The sequence below is a fragment of the Aquarana catesbeiana genome, linkage group LG09, assembly GCF_042186555.1.
Source record: "Aquarana catesbeiana isolate 2022-GZ linkage group LG09, ASM4218655v1, whole genome shotgun sequence".
NCBI classification, from domain to species: domain Eukaryota; kingdom Metazoa; phylum Chordata; class Amphibia; order Anura; family Ranidae; genus Aquarana; species Aquarana catesbeiana.
This window is the reverse complement of record NC_133332.1, coordinates 320506186-320529031: the sequence shown is the minus strand read 5'-3', so window position 1 is coordinate 320529031 and position 22846 is coordinate 320506186. Positions and strand designations below refer to the sequence as shown.

The following is a 22846-nucleotide window of genomic DNA, read 5'->3' as shown; positions in this document are numbered from 1 at the left end:
CACAGCCAGTAAACCAATCAGGAGACGTGGGGGGGCGGAGCTGAGCCATGGCTCCATGTGTGAATGGACACAAAGCTGCTGCGGCTCGGGAGCGTGCCTGCTTGGGTGGCACTCACAGCAAGCTGCTTTCTGTGGGGGGACACCTGGTAGAAGGAAGAGACCGGCAGCGCTTGGCGGGGAACCTCCAAAGAGGAGGATCGGGGGGCTGCTCTGTGCAAAAAAACGGAGGAGGAGGAGGAGGATCGGGGGGCTGCTCTGTGCAAAACGGAGGAGGAGGAGGAGGAGGATCGGGGGGCTGCTCTGTGCAAAACGGAGGATCGGGGGGCTGCTCTGTGCAAAACGGAGGAGGAGGATCGGGGGGCTGCTCTGTGCAAAACGAGGAGGAGGATCGGGGGGCTGCTCTGTGCAAAACGGAGGAGGAGGAGGAGGATCGGGGGGCTGCTCTGTGCAAAACGGAGGAGGAGGAGGAGGATCGGGGGGCTGCTCTGTGCAAAACGGAGGAGGAGGAGGAGGATCGGGGGGCTGCTCTGTGCAAAACGGAGGAGGAGGAGGATCGGGGGGCTGCTCTGTGCAAAACGGAGGAGGAGGAGGATCGGGGGGCTGCTCTGTGCAAAACGGAGGAGGAGGAGGATCGGGGGGCTGCTCTGTGCAAAACGGAGGAGGAGGAGGATCGGGGGGCTGCTCTGTGCAAAACGGAGGAGGAGGAGGATCGGGGGGCTGCTCTGTGCAAAACGGAGGAGGAGGAGGATCGGGGGGCTGCTCTGTGCAAAACGGAGGAGGAGGAGGATCGGGGGGCTGCTCTGTGCAAAACGGAGGAGGAGGAGGAGGATCGGGGGGCTGCTCTGTGCAAAACGGAGGAGGAGGATCGGGGGGCTGCTCTGTGCAAAACGGAGGAGGGAGGAGGAGGAGGAGGATCGGGGGGCTGCTCTGTGCAAAACGGAGGAGGAGGATCGGGGGGCTGCTCTGTGCAAAACGGAGGAGGAGGATCGGGGGGCTGCTCTGTGCAAAACGGAGGAGGAGGAGGATCGGGGGGCTGCTCTGTGCAAAACGGAGGAGGAGGAGGATCGGGGGGCTGCTTCTGTGCAAAACGGAGGAGGAGGAGGATCGGGGGGCTGCTCTGTGCAAAACGGAGGAGGAGGAGGATCGGGGGGCTGCTCTGTGCAAAACGGAGGAGGAGGAGGATCGGGGGGCTGCTCTGTGCAAAACGGAGGAGGGGGAGGAGGAGGATCGGGGGGCTGCTCTGTGCAAAACGGAGGAGGGGGAGGAGGAGGATCGGGGGGCTGCTCTGTGCAAAACGGAGGAAGATCGGGGGGCTGCTCTGTGCAAAACGGAGAGGAGGAGGATGATCGGGGGGCTGCTCTGTGCAAAACGGAGGAGGAGGAGGATGATCGGGGGGCTGCTCTGTGCAAAACGGAGGAGGAGGAGGAGGAGGAGGAGGAGGATCGGGGGGCTGCTCTGTGCAAAACGGAGGAGGAGGAGGAGGAGGAGGGGAGATCGGGGCTGCTCTGTGCAAAACGGAGGAGGAGGAGGAGGATCGGGGGGCTGCTCTGTGCAAAACGGAGGAGGAGGAGGAGGATCGGGGGGCTGCTCTGTGCAAAACGGAGGAGGAGGAGGAGGATCGGGGGCTGCTCTGTGCAAAACGGAGGAGGAGGAGGAGGAGGATCGGGGGGCTGCTCTGTGCAAAACGGAGGAGGAGGAGGATCGGGGGGCTGCTCTGTGCAAAACGGAGGAGGAGGAGGATCGGGGGGCTGCTCTGTGCAAAGCGGAGGAGGAGGAGGAGGAGGATCGGGGGGCTGCTCTGTGCAAAACGGAGGAGGAGGAGGATCGGGGCTGCTCTGTGCAAAACGGAGGAGGAGGAGGAGGAGATCGGGGGGCTGCTCTGTGCAAAACGGAGGAGGAGGATCGGGGGGCTGCTCTGTGCAAAACGGAGGAGGAGGAGGAGGAGGATCGGGGGGCTGCTCTGTGCAAAACGGAGGAGGAGGAGGATCGGGGGGCTGCTCTGTGCAAAACGGAGGATCGGGGGGCTGCTCTGTGCAAAACGGAGGAGGAGGAGGAGGATCGGGGGGCTGCTCTGTGCAAAACGGAGGAGGAGGAGGATCGGGGGGCTGCTCTGTGCAAAACGGAGGAGGAGGAGGATCGGGGGGCTGCTCTGTGCAAAACGGAGGAGGAGGAGGATCGGGGGGCTGCTCTGTGCAAAACGGAGGAGGAGGAGGATCGGGGGCTGCTCTGTGCAAAATGGAGGAGGAGGAGGATCGGGGGGCTGCTCTGTGCAAAATGGAGGAGGAGGAGGATCGGGGGGCTGCTCTGTGCAAAACGGAGGAGGAGGAGGATCGGGGGGCTGCTCTGTGCAAAACGGAGGAGGAGGAGGATCGGGGGCTGCTCTGTGCAAAACGGAGGAGGAGGAGGATCGGGGGGCTGCTCTGTGCAAAATGGAGGAGGAGGAGGATCGGGGGCTGCTCTGTGCAAAACGGAGGAGGAGGATCGGGGGGGCTGCTCTGTGCAAAATGGAGGAGGAGGAGGATCGGGGGGCTGCTCTGTGCAAAACGGAGGAGGAGGAGGATCGGGGGGCTGCTCTGTGCAAAACGGAGGAGGATCGGGGGGCTGCTCTGTGCAAAACGGAGGAGGAGGAGGATCGGGGGGCTGCTCTGTGCAAAACGGAGGAGGAGAGGATCGGGGGGCTGCTCTGTGCAAAACGGAGGAGGAGGAGGATCGGGGGGCTGCTCTGTGCAAAACGGAGGAGGAGGAGGAGGAGGATCGGGGGGCTGCTCTGTGCAAAACGGAGGAGGAGGAGGAGGATCGGGGGGCTGCTCTGTGCAAAATGGAGGAGGAGGAGGAGGATCGGGGGGCTGCTCTGTGCAAAACGGAGGAGGAGGAGGATCGGGGGGCTGCTCTGTGCAAAACGGAGGAGGAGGAGGAGGATCGGGGGGCTGCTCTGTGCAAAACGGAGGAGGAGGAGGAGGAGGATCGGGGGGCTGCTCTGTGCAAAACGGAGGAGGAGGAGGAGGAGGATCGGGGGGCTGCTCTGTGCAAAACGGAGGAGGAGGAGGAGGAGGGAGGAGGAGGATCGGGGGGCTGCTCTGTGCAAAATGGAGGAGGAGGAGGAGGATCGGGGGGCTGCTCTGTGCAAAACGGAGGAGGAGGAGGATCGGGGGGCTGCTCTGTGCAAAACGGAGGAGGAAGAGGAAGAAGAGGAGGAAGAGGAGGAAGACGGTTTGTGTGTGTGTGTGTGTGTGGGGGGGGGGGGGCGGGGGGTGAAGTTCTTCCCCTTTGATTTCAAAGCATTTTACCAAAATTCTAAAATATAACTAAAATCTTTGTGTTTCTGTCATTTTTTTTTTTTAGAGAAGATGAAAACGCAGATTTTGCTCATCCAAAAAAAAAAAAAAAAAAAAAAAAAAATTTACCTGCAAGGAGATCGCCACCCCGCCTCCCATTCGATCTTCCACTTTATATCTAAACAGATCATTCCCAGAGAGACCAGCGCAGCGCAGAATATGCTCAGGACCTGCCCAGGAAAAACACAGCATTCTGGGTAAAATATTCCGAACGTTCGCTCAACCTTCCACCTACTATGAGCGGAGTCTCACCTTATGTACCCAGTGCAGTCTGAGGGGCTGAGCGCACACCACCAGGATCATAGAGAGGATCTAAGAGGAAGACAGGAGACGGGACTGTCAGAGCGCAATTCTCAATCCACATCCAACATTGTAACAAGTCCGGTTAATATATATATATAAAAAATTAATATTTTATTTTGTACATTTTATATTTTTTTTAAATAAATGATATTCTGTATATAGTATATAGAATTATTATATGCTCTATACAGATATATATATATAATTTTTTTTTTTTATTCTATTCTGTATAGAGCATATAATTCTATATACTATATATACAGAATATCATTTATTTAAAAAAAATATATATATAAAATGTACAAAAAAAAAAATTTATATATATATATTTTTTTTTTATGATGATTATTATTATTATTATATACTTTTATATATTCTGTATAGAGCATATACTAAATAACATATATTTAAAAAAATATATAATGCTAATAAAATGTACAAGAAATAATATATATATATATATGTTTTATTATATATTCTGTATACAGCATGTAATAAATATATACAGAATAAATATTAAATTACTGGATGTAGATATAAATAATTGATGGCATTCAGTTTGCTCTGTTTGCTGTATACCAAATATTTGACATCTTTAAAAAATAAAATCTTTGCTTTCCCCTTTTTTTTTGTTTACCCTTCCGCTACATTTTAGTGCTGCTGCTCTTCTGCGGCCTCTTTGCAGCCACTTTCAAAAGGGTCCTGGCATTATCACACAGGCTTCCTGCCATGGAGGTCACTTCCTGTTTTAGGGTGACAACACTCTGCCTGTCTCCCAATTGTCCTCCTGTGTTGTCACCCCATCACAGGGGCTTCCGATGGAGACTACAAGTGACCATTCCATCACACATGACACAGACATGATCCTCTGGTGTCACCATCAGGAGAGCCGCCCTGAGAAATGCCGTCACCGGAGTGTATGGAGACAGGAAGTGGCTGCAAAGAGGCTGCAGGAGATCAGCAGCACTCAATGGAACAAAGGAGGAAAAAAGATAAAAACTAGGATTTTATAGAAAAAAAAAAAAAAAGAAGGATATAGTTTGGTATACTCGGTACAGAGGGATGTATTTATGCAAAAAAAAAATTTGCATAGTCCATCAAAACTGCATGCAAATTTGTTCTATGCAAATGGGGGCAACATGACCTAATCCCAGGCTGCCTTCTCTGCAGATCGTGTGAACGGGGAGCACATCGCATTATGAGCACTAGATGGCGCTGATCGTCATGGGAAATAAGTGAGCTCCTCAGCTCCATCTAGTGGCCGTAAACAGAATATTTTCCACATTCATACATTCCACTCGCAGAGAATAAAGCCGGAGATCATTTGATTTGCACAGAACAAATTTACAACGCAATTTCAATGGACGGCTATTCAAATTTTTCATCAATACGTCCGAAATGTCATAGCGAAGGAGAATATCTACTTATTGGATTTCATCAATACCAATAACAATGTTTATGTTATTTACATCATATAAACCAAAAATCTCCAAACTGCAATCCTTTGCTCGCTTTAAGCAACCCATGGGGCACTATTTGTATCCACTGACACCAACAATGGGGCACTATTTGTATCCACTGACACCAACAATGGGGCACTATTCCTCCCACTGATACCAATGATGGGACACTATTCCTCCCACTGATACCAATGATGGGACACTATTCCTCCCACTGATACCAATGATGGGGCACTATTCCTCCACTGACACCAATGATGGGACACTATTCCTCCCACTGATACCAATGATGGGACACTATTCCTCCACTGACACCAACAATGGGGCACTATTCCTCCCACTGATACCAATGATGGGACACTATTCCTCCCACTGACACCAACAATGGGGCACTATTCCTCCCACTGACACCAATGATGGGGCACTATTCCTCCCACTGACACCAACAATGGGGCACTATTCCTCCCATTGACACCAATGATGGACACTATTCCTCCCACTGACACCAATGATGGGGCACTATTCCTCCCACTGACACCAATGATGGGGCACTATTCCTCCCACTGATACCAATGATGGGACACTATTCCTCCCACTGACACCAATGATGGGGCACTATTCCTCCCACTGACACCAATGATGGGGCACTATTCCTCCCACTGACACCAATGATGGGGCACTATTCCTCCCACTGATACCATGATGGGACACTATTCCTCCCACTGACACCAATGATGGGACACTATTCCTCCCACTGACACCAATGATGGGGCACTATTCCTCCCACTGACACCAACAATGGGGCACTATTCCTCCCATTGACACCAATGATGGGACACTATTCCTCCCACTGACACCAATGATGGGACACTATTCCTCCCACTGACACCAATGATGGGGCACTATTCCTCCCACTGACACCAACAATGGGGCACTATTCCTCCCATTGACACCAATGATGGGACACTATTCCTCCCACTGACACCAATGATGGGGCACTATTCCTCCCACTGACACCAATGATGGGGCACTATTCCTCCCACTGATACCAATGATGGGACACTATTCCTCCCACTGACACCAATGATGGGGCACTGTTCCTCCCACTGACACCAATGATGGGGCACTATTCCTCCACTGACACCAATGATGGGGCACTATTCCTCCCACTGATACCAATGATGGGACACTATTCCTCCCACTGACACCAATGATGGGACACTATTCCTCCCACTGACACCAATGATGGGGCACTATTCCTTCCACTGATACCAATGATGGGGCACTATTCCTCCCACTGATACCAATGATGGGACACTATTCCTCCCACTGATACCAATGATGGGGGCACTATTCCTCCCACTGATACCAATGATGGGGCACTATTTCTCCCACTGACACCAATGATGGGGCACAATTCCCCCCACTGACACCAATGATGGGGCACTATTCCTCCCACTGATACCAATGATGGGACACTATTCCTCCCACTGATACCAATGATGGGGCACTATTCCTCCCACTGATACCAATGATAGAGCATGGTTTACTCCCACTGATGTCGGGCCTATGCTATTCACAATGTCTACAGTCTGGCCCCCTTTAAGTTTGAAGGACAGTAAAGTGGCCCCTTGTTTAGATATTTTGGAGCCCCCTGATATAAACGATTGTCCGCCCCATTGTCTGTACATACCACCAGGAGAGCACAATACGAGAGAAGGACGGCGGCCACTATTATCAACACTACAGACCAGTCCTGCCAACAGCCGAGGAGGCGGAAGATTTCCCTGCAGGAAAAAGAAGATCAGGATGAAGAGAATTTGTTATGGACAATGCCAGTTCCCCCCTTTGTGATAAGAGCCGTGTCCCCCCGACACTGGGAATAGTGGACACCTCCCGACCACTGCATGCAGTGTCCGTATTCTTCTACAACACCCCCCAATCCCTAAACCCAGCACACTAATATGCTAATACCGACTTTAATAAGGAGTCATCACATGGCCCCGCCCTCTCTTCTACTGTATGTGAAGAGGGGTGTGGCTGTTACTCAGCTCTGCCTGTACAGAGCACTGCAGTGTGAGGACAAGAAGCACCATTCTCACTGGGAAGAAAAAGTGAAAAGTATTTAAATTGTATTAAAAATCCATCAAGTATAACACAATGGGGTGCGGGGGTCAAAAAAATTGATACAAATTGCTCCTAATGCGGCTGGACGGTGGGCGGGGCCAGGCACAAAACTGATCGCTGAAGATGATATTTACGCCTTTAAAGCCCCCCCCCCCCCCCCCCGGATTTAGGGGCTCCCAGAAGAGGAAAACTAACACTACATTCCGACAGACGTGTCAGCTGATGCTTCCTGGGGGGCCGATTAACAAATACTTCCCACCTTATAGTTCTGGTTAGAAGTGAAGAATTAAACATTTTATTTCTTTGGCCCCCGGAGACCATTTATGGTACAAATTTGTGATTGATTTTTGCCTGGAAATTCATTAAAATACTTTTTTTCCCGATCAGCGAAAATGCTGCTTCCCGTCCTCATATTGCAGGGCTCTGTTCTGGCAGAGCTGAGCGATGGCCACACCCCCTTATCACAGGTGTTGGAGAAAGGGGCATGTCTGACCGCAGCCCACTGGACTGCACTGTCATCACTGGACTCCATGCGCTGCTGCAAAAGAGAAGACCATGAAAGCTGGGAGGGCGATAGAACAAGGTCTATCTGACCAATAGATGGATTTCTAAAACAAACGGGCTTTTTTCTTTCTAAGATGAAGAAGCAGAATTTAAATAAAAGTTGGGAGAACTCTATGGGGGGGAGGGGAGGGGGGGGGGTAAAAACTTACTCATTGAAGTTGTGGATGTCATTTCTTAGGATCAGCGTTATATACATCCAGATCATTGTGAAGAAGAAGATCAGGAAGGTCAGCAGGACCCAGATACACTCACACTGCAATACAACAATAATAATTCAGATACTTTACAATGTATGTATAACAATCAGAACAAGTGATGGCGGATATTCCTAGAGATCACACTGCATAGAGGACCGCCCACAGCGCAACAATTCATAGAAGCCACTCCCTCTGAAAGCCCGACGTAAATGATAATTGGCGGAGAACATTACTGTACTTCCTGTAGCCAAAATGAGTTGGTAAAACATGACTTACCCTCTTCCACCGAAACACACTGATACCAACAATGACACCAACAATGACACCAACCAATGACACCGACCCCAACAATGACACCAACTTACAATGACACCGACCCCAACAATGACAATGACACCAACAATGACACCAACCTACAATGACACCGACCCAACAATGACAATGACACCAACAATGACACCAATAATGACACCAACAATGACACCGACAAATGACAATGACACCAACAATGACACCGACAAATGACAATGACACCAACAATGACACTGACACCAACAAATGACACCGACAAATGACAATGACACCAACAATGACACTGACACCGACAATGACACCAACCAATGACACCAACAATGACACCAACCTACAATGACACCGACCCCAACAATGACAATGACACCAACAATGACACCAACCTACAATGACACCGACCCCAACAATGACAATGACACCAACAATGACAATGACACCAATAATGACACCAACAATGACACCGACACCAACAAATGACACCGACACCAACAATGACACCAACAAATACAAATGACACCGACACCAACAAATGACACCAACAAATGACACCGACACCAACAAATGACACCAACAAATGACAATGACACCGATACCAACAATGACACCGAGACCAGCAATGACACCAACAATGACACCGGCACCAAAAATGACACCGGTACCAACTATGACAAATGACACCGACACCAACAATGACACCAGCACCAACAATGACACCAACAATGACACCGGCACCAAAAATGACACCAACAAATGACAATGTCACCAACAATGACACAGACAATGACACCAACAATGACACCGACAATGACACTCACCCCAACGATGGTAGTAACCCTAACACTGACCTGATCCTCCACAATGACATCAATATTCACCCCAACAACGACACTGACCCAAACATTGACACCAAGCTGCCCCCAACATCAGCCCCAATGATGGCAGTGACCCTATCCTAAACACTGACTTCAACATCGGCGTTGACCCCAACACCAGCACTGAAACTAACTGCAACATCGGTCCTAACACTGACCTTTATCAATCCCCGATCTGACTATTCTAGCTTTTTTTGTTAATTTGCACAGTGAGGAGAATGGGATACAATGCATCACAGAGGAGGAGCAGTATGGGGGCGGGTTCTCACACTGGTGAACGCTGTGGTTGGATAATGGTAATCCTTTTTGGGTGTACATGATAGACGCTCTCCCGGCACAAACACACGAGCACCCCCACAGAAGATACCGCCATGGTCCACCAAAGAAGTTGAGGTCACGTGCTCAGCGTCATATCCAGAGGTTGTCTTTGGGAAATAGACGTATGAGTGCTGCCAGCATTGCTGCAGAGGTTGTAGGGGTGGGGGGTCAGCCTGTCAGTGCTCAGACCATACGCCGCACAGATGGTTCAGATGGTGACAAGCATGTGTGGGGACAACCAGGTGAGGAGGACAAAGACAAGTGGGTCTTGCCTACAGTCAAGCATGGTGGTGGGAGTGTCATGGTCTGGGGCTGCATGAGTGCTGCCGGCACTGGGGGGCTACAGATCATTGAGGGAACCATGAATGCCAACATGTACTGTGACCTACTGAAGCAGAGCATGATCCCCTCCCTTCAGAGACTGGACCGCAGGGCAGTATTCCAACATGATAACCACCCCAAACACACCTCCAAGACCACCACTGCCTTGCTAAAGAAGCTGAGGGTAAAGGAGATGGACTGGCCAAGCATGTCTCCAGACCTAAACCCTATTGATTATCTGTGGGGGATCCTCAAACGGAAGGTAGAAACGGCTCTGCGTTGAGTTACAGTATCTCACAAAAGTAAGTACACCCTCACATTTTTTTTTAACGCATACAGTTAAATCTTTCTGCTGAGAGAGAGATCCAGTCACAGGTGTCGCCGGGGGCTATGACAATGACAGACATCCCGCACCTCCGATCTGTCAGATATTATCACCCGAAACACGGCGACTCCTCAAAGGGAAGTGTCTAATCTTCTGACATGAACATGTGTTCCGGGCGTTCCCCGTCACAGTTCCGTGTTCCTCACTTATAAATGGGGGATGGTTTTATCTATATACAGGTGTACATGGAAACTTATATACAGTATCTGACAAAAGTAAGTACACCCCTCAGTCACATGTTTGTAAATCTTTTCTTCTATCTTTTCATGTGACAACACTGAAGAAATGACACTTGTCTACAATGTAAAGTAGTGAGTGTACAGCTTGTATAACAGTGTAAATTTGCTGTCCCCTCAAAATAACTCAACACACAGCCATTAATGTCTAAACCGCTGGCAACAAAAGTGAGTACACCCCTAAGTGAAAATCTCCAAATTGGGCCCAAAGTGTCAATATTTTGTGTGGCCACCATTATTTTCCAGCACTGCCTTAACCCTCTTGGGCATGGAGGTCACCAGAGCTTCACAGGTTGTCACTGGAGTCCTCTTCCCCTCCTCCATGATGACATCACAGAGCTGGTGGATGTTAGAGACCTTGCGCTCCTCCACCTTCCGTTTGAGGATGTCCCACAGATGATCAATAGGGTTTAGGTCTGGAGACATGCTTGGCCAGTCCATCACCTTTACCCTCAGCTTCTTTAGCAAGGCAGTGGTGGTCTTGGAGGTGTGTTTGGGGTGGTTATCATGTTGGAATACTGCCCTGCGGACCAAGCTCTGAAGGGAGGGGATCATGCTCTGCTTCAGTATGTCACAGTACATGTTGGCATTCATGGTTCCCTCAATGATCTGTAGCCCCCAGTGCCGGCAGCACTCATACAGCCCCAGACCATGACACTCCCACCACCATGCTTGACTGTAGACAAGACACACTTGTCTTTGTCCTCCTCACCTGGTTGCCCCCACACACGCTTGTCACCATCTGAACCAAATACGTTTATCTTGGTCTCATCAGACCACAGGACATGGTTCCAGTAATCCATGTCCTTAGTCTGCTTGTCTTCAGCAAACTGTTTGTGGGCTTTCTTGTACATCATCTTTAGAAGAAGCTTCCTTCTGGGATGACAGCCATGCAGACCAATTTGATGTAGCGTGCGGCGTATGGTCTGAGGAGTCTGTGATACTTATGGACATGGGAGGAGCCTGTGATACTTATGGACATGGGAGGAGCCTGTGATACTTATGGACATGGGAGGAGCCTGTGATACTTATGGACATGGGAGGAGCCTGTGATACTTATGGACATGGGATTTTTTTCCTTTTTATTTTGAATCAGTTTGCAAAGATTTCAAACAAACTTCTCTCACGTTGTTATTAAGGGGGATTGTTTGTAGAATTTTGAGGAAAATAATGGATTTGTTCTATTTTGGAATAAGTCTGTAGCATAACAAAATGTGGAAAAAGTGAAACACTGAATACTTTCTGGATGCTCTGTAGTACAGGAGACTGTGAGAGAATGCAGACATACTACAGAAAAAAAAAAAAAAAGGGTGGAGTCAAAAGCCACATGGTCTTTTTCTTCCACCATGAAGGAAAATCTGGAGAATTAGTAAAAATGTCCGATTATAAATACACATCAATCTGCAGTGAGAGATCGTCTCTGCTGGTTCTGTGTAATCAGAAGATGAATGGAGATCCAGATAGTACACATATATACATATATATATATATATATACATACACATACATATACATATACACACACAAGCAAATGCATTCATATCAAAACATTTTATATATATATATATATATATATATATATATATATATATATATATATATATATATATATAAAATATATAGACCGGTGAAGGAGATGATATATCTGATAGAGAGTATATACTAAGTATTCCTTATCCACAGTACTACTTCCCTGTCAATATATAGAACACAAATAAAAACCTGCATTAAGCTATGTAGCATTTTGGTAGTACTTACTGTATACAAGGAGTATATCAACGAGTAGATCTGTAGGACCTCTACAAGGTGTATCTCAGTAGTACTTATACTACAAGCTGTTAGTAGTAACCTCAAATTAGGAGATTGTTTTCTTAGTATTTCCTAATGTTACCTACAAGTCATTGGACACATCAGGTCCATTTCTTCTGATTAATTTCAGGTTTAATTATACAAATAATTATTCTCCAACTATTTTTTTTACAAATTAATTACAAAATCCCACCCAAAATCATTTGATTCCCTCTACAAGAAACCCGGCTCTCCCAGTATAAGAAGTATCACCAATCTCCTCCTGTGATAATAAGCCCCCTATTTCCCTGGATTAGACCTCAGATCTCTATGATTGAAGTCCTACAGAGGAGTACGAATTAGTGACGGGACTGAGGACCCACCCTGCTCACCGGTGAGGAGTATGAAATAATGACGGGACCGAGGACCCACCCTGCTCACCGGTGAGGAGTAAAAATAATGACGGGACCGAGGACCCACCCTGCTCACCGGTGAGGAGTATGAAATAATGACGGGACTGAGGACCCACCCTGCTCACCGGTGAGGAGTATGGTAATAATTACGGGTTTGAGGACCCGGCTTACCGTCGGGTTGGTCTTCTTTGCCTTTTTGCAGGAACAGCTATGGAAGCCCCCCAGGCACAGAGCGCAGGACGAGCAGAGCGTGTCCCTGGCCATCCTCTAGCCGGTGGTCCCTCGGGGGATCCTGGAAAGGAATAGAAGATATGACACAATTCAGCTACAAAGTAAAACAATGAAAAAAAAAAAAAAAAAAAAAAAAAAAGAAAGTGACTTTTGTAGGCGAGGTGTCAATGGCAGCCAATCACAGTCCCCCGAGAGCCTCTCCAAAAGGCAGAAGGACAAGTTCTCTCTGGTAGAGTGTAAAAATATTCCAGAACAAGTTAAACCAGACTGGGAGGGTGCCGAGATAAAATCTGCAACAATAGACGAGGAAGACCCTCTCCTGTGTGTGACAATGACAAGCCGAGGAAGAACCGCAACACAACATGTGCCGGGAACCCAAAGTCTGTGCGTCCGGGTGGTGGGGGGGGAGTGGGGACGGACCATTGTCCTTAACTTATGGATCGGGGTCAGGATAGGACATGGGAAAGGGCAACAACACCCAAAGAACACAAGAACAACACCCGAAGAACACAAGAACAACACCCGAAGAACACAAGAACAACACAAGAAGAATACAAGAATAACACCTGAAGAATATAAGAACACAAGAACACCTGAAGAACACAAGAACACCTGAAGAATATAAGAAGAACACAAGAAGAACACCTGAAGAATACAAGAATAACACCTGAAGAATATAAGAACACAAGAAGAACACAAGAAGAATACCTGTGTGTACAGGCACGGGCTGAAAATACTTCTGTAGAAGCCGAAGAATAGACGGCCAGAAGAACGACATGTAAGAGATCACAAATCACATTCTATAGAAGGAAACACCGACTGATGAATAGTTACAATGTATGTAAAGTCAGAACTTGTCGTTACCAATAGACTTCCCGGCAACAAGTAAAATTCGTTCCTTTATATAACATCAATTATTTCTACATATAAATAAAGGAACTCTGTAAATAAAATAAAAATGGTTCAATGCATAAAATAAAGGAAGTCAATATATACACAATAGAACAACTTTATACATAAAGTAAATGAATTATTTACATAACAAAAAGGAATATTATATATAAAATAAAAGTGACTCAATAAAGTGGTTCTATGTATAAAATAAAGAGACTCTATACGTAAAATTACGGGACATTGGGGTCAATTTAGAGTTAAATAACGGCATAGTTAAATAATGCGGTAAATCAGTTGTGAATGTTCAATTCGCTGAGCATTTAGCGTTAAACAGATGCGGGTTTTTTTTTTTTGATTGTTCAGTAACCACAGCATTTTCTCATGTGGTAATTTTAAAATTGCACGTGTCGGGGGTTAAGGGTTGTTTAACCATTTACAGACCGGAAGATGTGGCTGCGTAACGACCGGGCCATTTTTTTGCCATACGTCGCTGCGTCGATTTAGCTGACAACTGCGCGGTCGTGCGTTGTTGTACCCAAACAAAATTGACGGGTTTTTTTTCCTCACAAATAGAGCTTTCTTTTGGTGGGATTTATCATCTCTGCGGTTTTTATTTTTTGCGCTATAAACAAAAAAAAGAGCGAAAAAAAAAAACACACACACAATATTTTTATCAATAAGCGTATATTGATTGGTTTGCGCAAAAGTTAAAGGGTCTACAAACTATGGGAAAGATTTATGGCATTTTTATTATTATTATTTTTTCTTTTACTAATAATGGCGGTGATCAGCGATTTTTAGCGGGACTGCGACATTGCGGCAGAAAGATTGAACACTTCTGACACATTTTTGGGACCATTGACATTTTTTACAGCGATCGGTGCTATAAAAATGCACTGATTACTGTGTAAATGTCACTGGCAGGGAAGGGGTTAACACTAGGGGACGATCAAGGGGTTAAATGTGTGTTCTAACTGTAGGGGGGATGGGACTGACTAGAGGAAGAGACTTATTTAGTACTTAGTAGGAACATGCCTGTAGGAGTCATGTGATGGTCAGGGTCTTGCAATGTCTCATGGGACTTGTAGTTTAAAAACAGCTGGAGGGCGGAGGCTGCCTACCCCCCCCCCCCCCCTCCATCCCCACCCCTCCTAGGCCATCTTTATGTAGAGCAACAATTCTTTTTTTCAGATCCTCAGAGAGTTCTTTGCCATGAGGTGTCATGTTGTACTTCCAGTGACCAGTATGAGAGAGTGAGAGCGATAACACCAAATTTAACACACCTGCTCCCCATTCACACCTGAGACCTTGTAACACTAACGAGTCACATGACACCAGGGAGGGAAAATGGCTAATTGGACCCAATTTGGACATTTTCCCTTAGGGGTATACTGACTTTTGATGCCAGCGGTTTAGACATTAATAGCTGTGTGTTGAGTTATTTTGAGGGGACAGTAAATTTACACTGTTATACAAGCTGTACACTCACTACTTTACATTGTAGACAAGTGTCATTTCTTCAGTGTTGTCACATGAAAAGAGAGAAGAAAAGATTTACACAAATGTCACTGAGGGGTGTACTTACTTCTGTCAGATACTGTATATAAGTTTCCATAAACACCTGTATATAGATAGAACCATCCCCCATTTATAAGTGAGGACACGGATCTGTGACGGGGAACGCCCGGCATACATGTTCATGGCAGCAGATCAGACATTTCTCTTTGAGGAGTCGCCGTGTTTCGGGCGATAACATCTGACAGATCGAAGGTGCGGGACGTCTGTCATTGTTGTAGCCCCCGGCGACACCTGCGATTGGATCTCTCTCAACGGAAAGATTTAACTGTTTGCTGACATTTCTCCCATTACCGTCACGTTGGTTTCAGTTTACGGCCAAAAGGATACAATGTATCTGAATCCGGGAACACAAAATGTCGCATATTGTAGCAGACCCGCGCTTGGATGTGGCGGCGCCATTCGTTTTCAGGCTTATTCTTTCGCCCTGGCTTACACGGTATCCGAACGGATATCGCACGCTTTCAAAGCCGCGGGTCAGTGCGACTTCAGGCACAAATGTTTATGCAAGTCACACCTAAAATCTCAAAAAATATTAAAAAAAAAAAAAAAAAAAAAATAGCACAATAACCTTTATTTTTTTTGTTTAAATCGGTGCGGCACCACAAAGTCGGAGTCACACCGATTTGAACAGTTCCATTGCCGACAATAGGGTGCGACTTGGACCTGTCAAATAGCACCGGTGTGTGTGGGGGCCAAGCCATATCCAGCACCCCCCCCCTTCCCCCCCTCCATGGAGTAACTTTACATTTCTATCAACACAGAAATATCTTTATCGTTACTTAAAGTATCGTTATCTCCCATCTGGATGACATTCAGCTTCATTCACACCTGGGAGTTCCGGAACGACGGGCAGAAAAAAAAAAAAAAAATCGTGAGATTCTGTCACACGACTCCAGAATTGCAATAAAATGCGGGACGCATTTCCAATGCTATTACGTCTTATTGGCACGATAAATGCAGTCGCAGCTAAATCGCAACTTGCGAAGATTGTCGCTCAGAAAGCAGCAGGAGCTTCTTTTGGGCAACAGTGGTGCGCGTTATTGTTTGCCACTATTTTTCTTGTGGCACAAAAAAAAATAAAAAAATCACACTGCGATTGGGGTGCCAATAAGAAGTAATGGCATCACAAACGCATCCTGCGTTTTGCCGCAATTCTTGAATCGCGGGCAGAGGGCGGGGTTTATGATCATGAATCATCAATTGGCTGTTACTGAAAGGTGAGCGCCCCAGGAACGTTCCCCCATAAAAAAGGTGAGCGCCCCAGGAACGTTCCTCCATAAAAAGGTGAGCGCCCCAGGAACGTTCCTCCATAAAAAGGTGAGCGCCCCAGGAACGTTCCTCCATAAAAAGGTGAGCGCCCCAGGAACGTTCCTCCATAAAAAGGTGAGCGCCCCAGGAACGTTCCTCCATAAAAAGGTGAGCGCCCCAGGAACGTTCCCCCCATAAAAAAGGTGAGCGCCCCAGGAACGTTCCTCCATAAAAAAGGTGAGCGCCCCAGGAACGTTCCTCCATAAAAAGGTGAGCGCCCCAGGAACGTTCCTCCATAAAAAGGTGAGCGCCCCAGGAACGTTCCTCCATAAAAAGGTGAGCGCCCCAGGAACGTTCCTCCATAAAAAGGTGAGCGCCCCAGGAAAGTTCCTCCATAAAAGATGAGCGCCTCAGGAACGTTCATCTATAAAAAGGTGAGCGCCCCAGGAACGTTCCTCCATAAAAAAGGTGAGCGCCCCAGGAACGTTCCTCCATAAAAAAGGTGAGCGCCCCAGGAACGTTCCTCCATAAAAAGGTGAGCGCCCCAGGAACGTTCCTCCATAAAAAGGTGAGCGCCCCAGGAACGTTCCTCCATAAAAAGGTGAGCGCCCCAGGAACGTTCCTCCATAAAAAGGTGAGCGCCCCAGGAAAGTTCCTCCATAAAAGATGAGCGCCTCAGGAACGTTCATCTATAAAAAGGTGAGCGCCCCAGGAACGTTCCTCCATAAAAAAGGTGAGCGCCCCAGGAACGTTCCTCCATAAAAAAGGTGAGCGCCCCAGGAACGTTCCTCCATAAAAAGGTGAGCGCCCCAGGAACGTTCCTCCCTAAAAAGGTGAGCGCCCCAGGAATGTTCCTCCATAAAAAGGTGAGAGAGCCGTGGGAATGTTCATCAATTAAAAAAAGGCGCAATTGGAGGTGCCATTAAGAAGTAATGGCATCAAAAACGCGTCCTAAGTTTTCCCGCAATGCTGGAATCTCGGGCAGAGGGTGGGGTTTATGATCTTGTGACCGCTGTGATTGGCTGTCACTGAAAAGTGAGTGCCCCAGGAATTTGCTCCACGAAAGGTGAGCGCCCCTGGGAACATTCATCAATAAAAAGCCGAGCGCCCCAGGAACGTTCCTCCACGAAAGCCGAGCGCCCCAGGAACGTTCCTCCACGAAAGCCGAGCGCCCCAGGAACGTTCCTCCACGAAAGCCGAGCGCCCCAGGAACGTTCCTCCACGAAAGCCGAGCGCCCCAGGAACGTTCCTCCACGAAAGCCGAGCGCCCCAGGAACGTTCCTCCACGAAAGCCGAGCGCCCCAGGAACGTTCCTCCACGAAAGCCGAGCGCCCCAGGAACGTTCCTCCACGAAAGCCGAGCGCCCCAGGAACGTTCCTCCACGAAAGCCGAGCGCCCCAGGAACGTTCCCCCACGAAAGCCGAGCGCCCCAGGAACGTTCCTCCACGAAAGCCGAGCGCCCCAGGAACGTTCCTCCACGAAAGCCGAGCGCCCCAGGAACGTTCCTCCACGAAAGCCGAGCGCCCCAGGAACGTTCCTCCACGAAAGCCGAGCGCCCCAGGAACGTTCCTCCACGAAAGCCGAGCGCCCCAGGAACGTTCCTCCACGAAAGCCGAGCGCCCCAGGAACGTTCCTCCACGAAAGCCGAGCGCCCCAGGAACGTTCCTCCACGAAAGCCGAGCGCCCCAGGAACGTTCCTCCACGAAAGCCGAGCGCCACTGGAACGTTCCTCCACAGAAGGTGAGCGCTGCAGGAACATTTTCCATAAAAGGTGAGCGTCCCAGGAATGTTCCTCCATAAAAAGGTGAGCGCCACAAGAATGTACATTACACTAGAATGACCTTCTCCAAAGATTGCACCATCCTGACCTTCCATGTTTAAGACTCTGGCAGCCCGAGGTGTCTGGAGATTGATCCCAGCTTCTGAGGTCTGGAAGCATCTGTGTCTAATTATCTTGTATGCCCCGATGTCAAAGGTCTAAAGCTGACATCACTTTCCCATTTAGAACTTTGATGCTTTGCATAAAGCTAATTGGGTGTCAGAAGGACCCTACAACATTTATATCCCCACACAGGTAACACCAACACCTTCATCCAATCACCATGGTATGTTTCGTTGCAGATGTTGATTGTCCAAGAACAAGACGGCTCCCGAAACTCATTAGAACTGAAGAAGTGGCTTGGAGGAGAAACTAAAATGTCTTTAACATTACAGAACACGTCCAGCTAAACGTGACCAACTAAATACCAGTCAAGTCTGGGAAAGATTCTCTGATGGAAAGCAGATGTTTACTCAAGAATAGATCAGTGAAGGTCCTCAATTACTTAGGCAATGGGAAAGCTAACAATTATTTTTTCAACCCTAACCCAGAACTATACCAAGACAGAAACGTGGACATCCAAAAAGAGTAAACACCTGATCACAAGGGAAGTGATTTGGCATATGCAGTGCCTTGTAGAGAGGAATACAAAGACCTGTACATTGGGGAGATAAAGCAACCGCTCAACGAACAGGTGGCCCAACATAGGAGGGTGAAATCTATAGGTCAGGTAAAAAGGGAAATTCCTTCGAGGACAGTGAGGTGCACATTTTTCAGCAGAAAGGATAACGGGATTACAAGATGCATTAAAGGGGCCCTCAGCCCAAACTGGAGCAACCATCCCTAAAGAGAAGGGGGTCTCCAAATTTTCTAAGCAAAGGGCCAGCTTAGAAGGGTCCTTCAGGCCGGACTGTGCCCAGTGGAAGCAGAAAATGTCCTGGGACATCATTGGAGAGGAACATTGCCCCATTGATGGTGTCAGTTGGGGGAATGGTGCTCCATCATTCATTGGTGCCAATTGGTGAAAAAGTGTCCCAAGGGTCAGATAAAGGCAAGCAAAGGGCCACATCCAGCCCCTGGGCTGCAGTTTGGAGACCACTGCTAAAGAGGATTGGTGGTCTTCAGCACTATCTCTCACCCACATATAATGGCATTTCAGCATCTCCTCACAGTTCACACCTTCATCCATGTAACATAACAACGAACACCCGTCCCAGACTTCTAATACCATGATCCAATCACCATGGATCCATGAACAGGTGAGTTTAACAAACTTCCGACTCCCATCATGTGTTTGGATAGTCATCATCCTCTGCTCCGACACCCATAGATTGGATGAAGGTAACCGAAGATACCTGAAATTTATAATAATGGGATGGAGGTGCTAAATGCTTCATATAGAGCCACAAATATCTATTTATGATCCCGAACGAGATGATTCCAGAAAAATGAGTTCCAACTTTCTCTGAAAATTTGCTTAAAAAATAAATAAATTAAAAAAAAAAAAAACTACTACTTTGCATGAATAATAATATTATAAAATAATAATACACAAAATATAGAATAAAACATAACATGTTAACATAATAATAATAATATTATAAAACAACAAAATATATCATATACAATAGAAAATAATAAAACATGAAATAGATAAAATATGTAAACATAATAATGAGTATATTTAATATATATATATATATATATATATATATATATATATATATATATATATATATATATATATATATATATATATATATATATATATATAGTAAATAATATTAAATAACCACAAATGACAGAGATAAATCATGTAAAATAAATAATATAAATTTTACCAAAATAAAACATGAAATGTATAATATAATATAGACATGATATATTTGTTATTTTACATTGTATTTTATTATTAGAATTGTGTTTACATATTTTATATGATTTTTTTTAAGTTATAGTATTGTTTTATATTATTTATTATTGTATAAAAATATATTTTGTTATTTTCACACACACAAACACTACAATAAAAAAAAAAACTCATTAAAATATGTAAACAAAATAATATATATATATATATATATATATATATATATATATATATATATATATATATATATATATATATATATATAACGGAAAGTATTCAGACCCCCTTAAATTGCACAGCACCCCATATTGTACACACAGCACCCCATATTGTACACACAGCACCCCATATTGTACACACAGCACCCCATATTGTACACACAGCACTCCATATTGTACACACAGCACTCCATATTATACACACAGCCCCCCATATTGTACACACAGCACCCCATATTGTACACACAGCACCCCATATTGTACACACAGCACCCCATATTGTACACACAACACCCCATATTGTACACACAGCACCTCATATTGTACACACAGCACCTCATATTGTACACACAGCACCTCATATTGTACACACAGCACCCCATATTGTACACACAGCCCCCCATATTGTACACACAGCACCCCATATTGTACACACAGCACCCCATATTGTACACACAGCACCCCATATTGTACACACAGCACCTCATATTGTACACACAGCCCCCCATATTGTACACACAGCCCCCCATATTGTACACACAGCACCCCATATTGTACACACAGCACCCCATATTGTACACACAGCACCCCATATTGTACACACAGCCCCCCATATTGTACACACAGCACCCCATATTGTACACACAGCCCCCCTTATTGACAGAAAAACACAGAATTGTTGACATTTTTGCAGATTTATTAAATAAGAAAACCTGAAATCTCCCATGCTCCTAAGTATTCAGACCCTTTGCTCAGTATTTAGTAGAAGCCCCTTTTGATGAGTCTTTTTGGGAAAGATACAACAAGTTTTTCACACCTGGATTTGGGGATCCTCTGCCATTCCTCCTTGCAGATCCTCTCCAGTTCTGTCAGGGGGGATGGTAAACGTTGGTGGACGGCCATTTTTAGGTCTCTCCAGAGATGCTCAATTGGGTTTAAGTCAGGGCTCTGGCTGGGCCATTCAAGAACAGTCACGGAGTTGTTGTGAAGCCACTCCTTCGTTATTTTAGCTGTGTGCTTAGGATCATTGTCTTGTTGGAAGGTAAACCTTCGGCCCAGTCTGAGGTCCTGAGCACTCTGGAGAAGGTTTTCGTCCAGGATATCCCTGTACTTGGCCGCATTCATCTTTCCCTCGATTGCAACCAGTCGTCCTGTCCCTGCAGCTGAAAAACACCCCCACAGCACGATGCTGCCACCACCATGCTTCACTGTTGGGACTGTATTGGACAGGTGATGAGCAGTGCCTGGTTTTCTCCACACATACCGCTTAGAATTAAGGCCAAAAAGTTCTATCTTGGTCTCATCAGACCAGAGAATCTTATTTCTCACCATCTTGGAGTCCTTCAGGTGTTTTTTTAGCAAACTCCATGTGGTCTTTCATGTGTCTTGCACTGAGGAGAGGCTTCCGTCGGGCCACTCTGCCATAAAGCCCCGACTGGTGGAGGGCTGCAGTGATGGTTGACTTTCTACAACTTTCTCCCGTCTCCCGACTGCATCTCTGGAGCTCAGCCACAGTGATCTTTGGGTTCTTCTCTCTCACCAAGGCTCTTCTCCCCCGATAGCTCAGTTTGGCCGGACGGCCAGCTCTAGGACGGGTTCTGGTCGTCCCAAACGTCTTCCATTTAAGGATTATGGAGGCCACTGTGCTCTTAGGAACCTTAAGTGCAGCAGAAATGTTTTTTGTAACCTTGGCCAGATCTGTGCCTTGCCACAATTCTGTCTCTGAGCTCTTCAGCCAGTTCCTTTGACCTCATGATTCTCATTTGCTCTGACATGCACTGTGAGCTGTAAGGTCTTATATAGACAGGTGTGTGGCTCTCCTAATCAAGTCCAATCAGTATAATCAAACACAGCTGGACTCAAATGAAGGTGTAGAACCATCTCAAGGATGATCAGAAGAAATGGACAGCACCTGAGTTATATATATGAGTGTCACAGCAAAGGGTCTGAATACTTAGGAGCATGTGATATTTCAGGTTTTCTTTTTTAATAAATCTGCAAAAATGTCAACAATTCTGTGTTTTTCTGTCAATATGGGGGGCTGTGTGTACAATATGGGGGGCTGTGTGTACAATATGGGGGGCTGTGTGTACAATATGGGGGGCTGTGTGTACAATATGGGGGGCTGTGTGTACAATATGGGGGGCTGTGTGTACAATATGGGGTGCTGTGTGTACAATATGGGTGCTGTGTGTACAATATGGGGTGCTGTGTGTACAATATGAGGTGCTGTGTGTACAATATGGGGTGTTGTGTGTACAATATGGGGGGCTGTGTGTACAATATGAGGTGCTGTGTGTACAATATGGGGTGTTGTGTGTACAATATGGGGGGCTGTGTGTACAATATGGGGAGCT

The 22846-nt window shown here is 46.7% G+C and overlaps 1 protein-coding gene across 1 annotated transcript in view; it reads right to left on the bottom strand.

The window, feature by feature from the left end:
• Positions 1–12983, bottom strand: part of LOC141108827 (glycerophosphoinositol inositolphosphodiesterase GDPD2-like) — a 29427-nt gene extending 16444 nt beyond the window's left edge. Inside the window, 6 exon segments of the mRNA XM_073600783.1 lie at positions 3405–3422; positions 3425–3505; positions 3588–3647; positions 6792–6885; positions 7939–8042; positions 12803–12983. Of these exon segments, the coding sequence (XP_073456884.1) occupies positions 3405–3422; positions 3425–3505; positions 3588–3647; positions 6792–6885; positions 7939–8042; positions 12803–12895 (450 nt within the window). The 5' untranslated portion in view covers positions 12896–12983.
• Positions 12984–22846: the final 9863 nt, after the last annotated feature.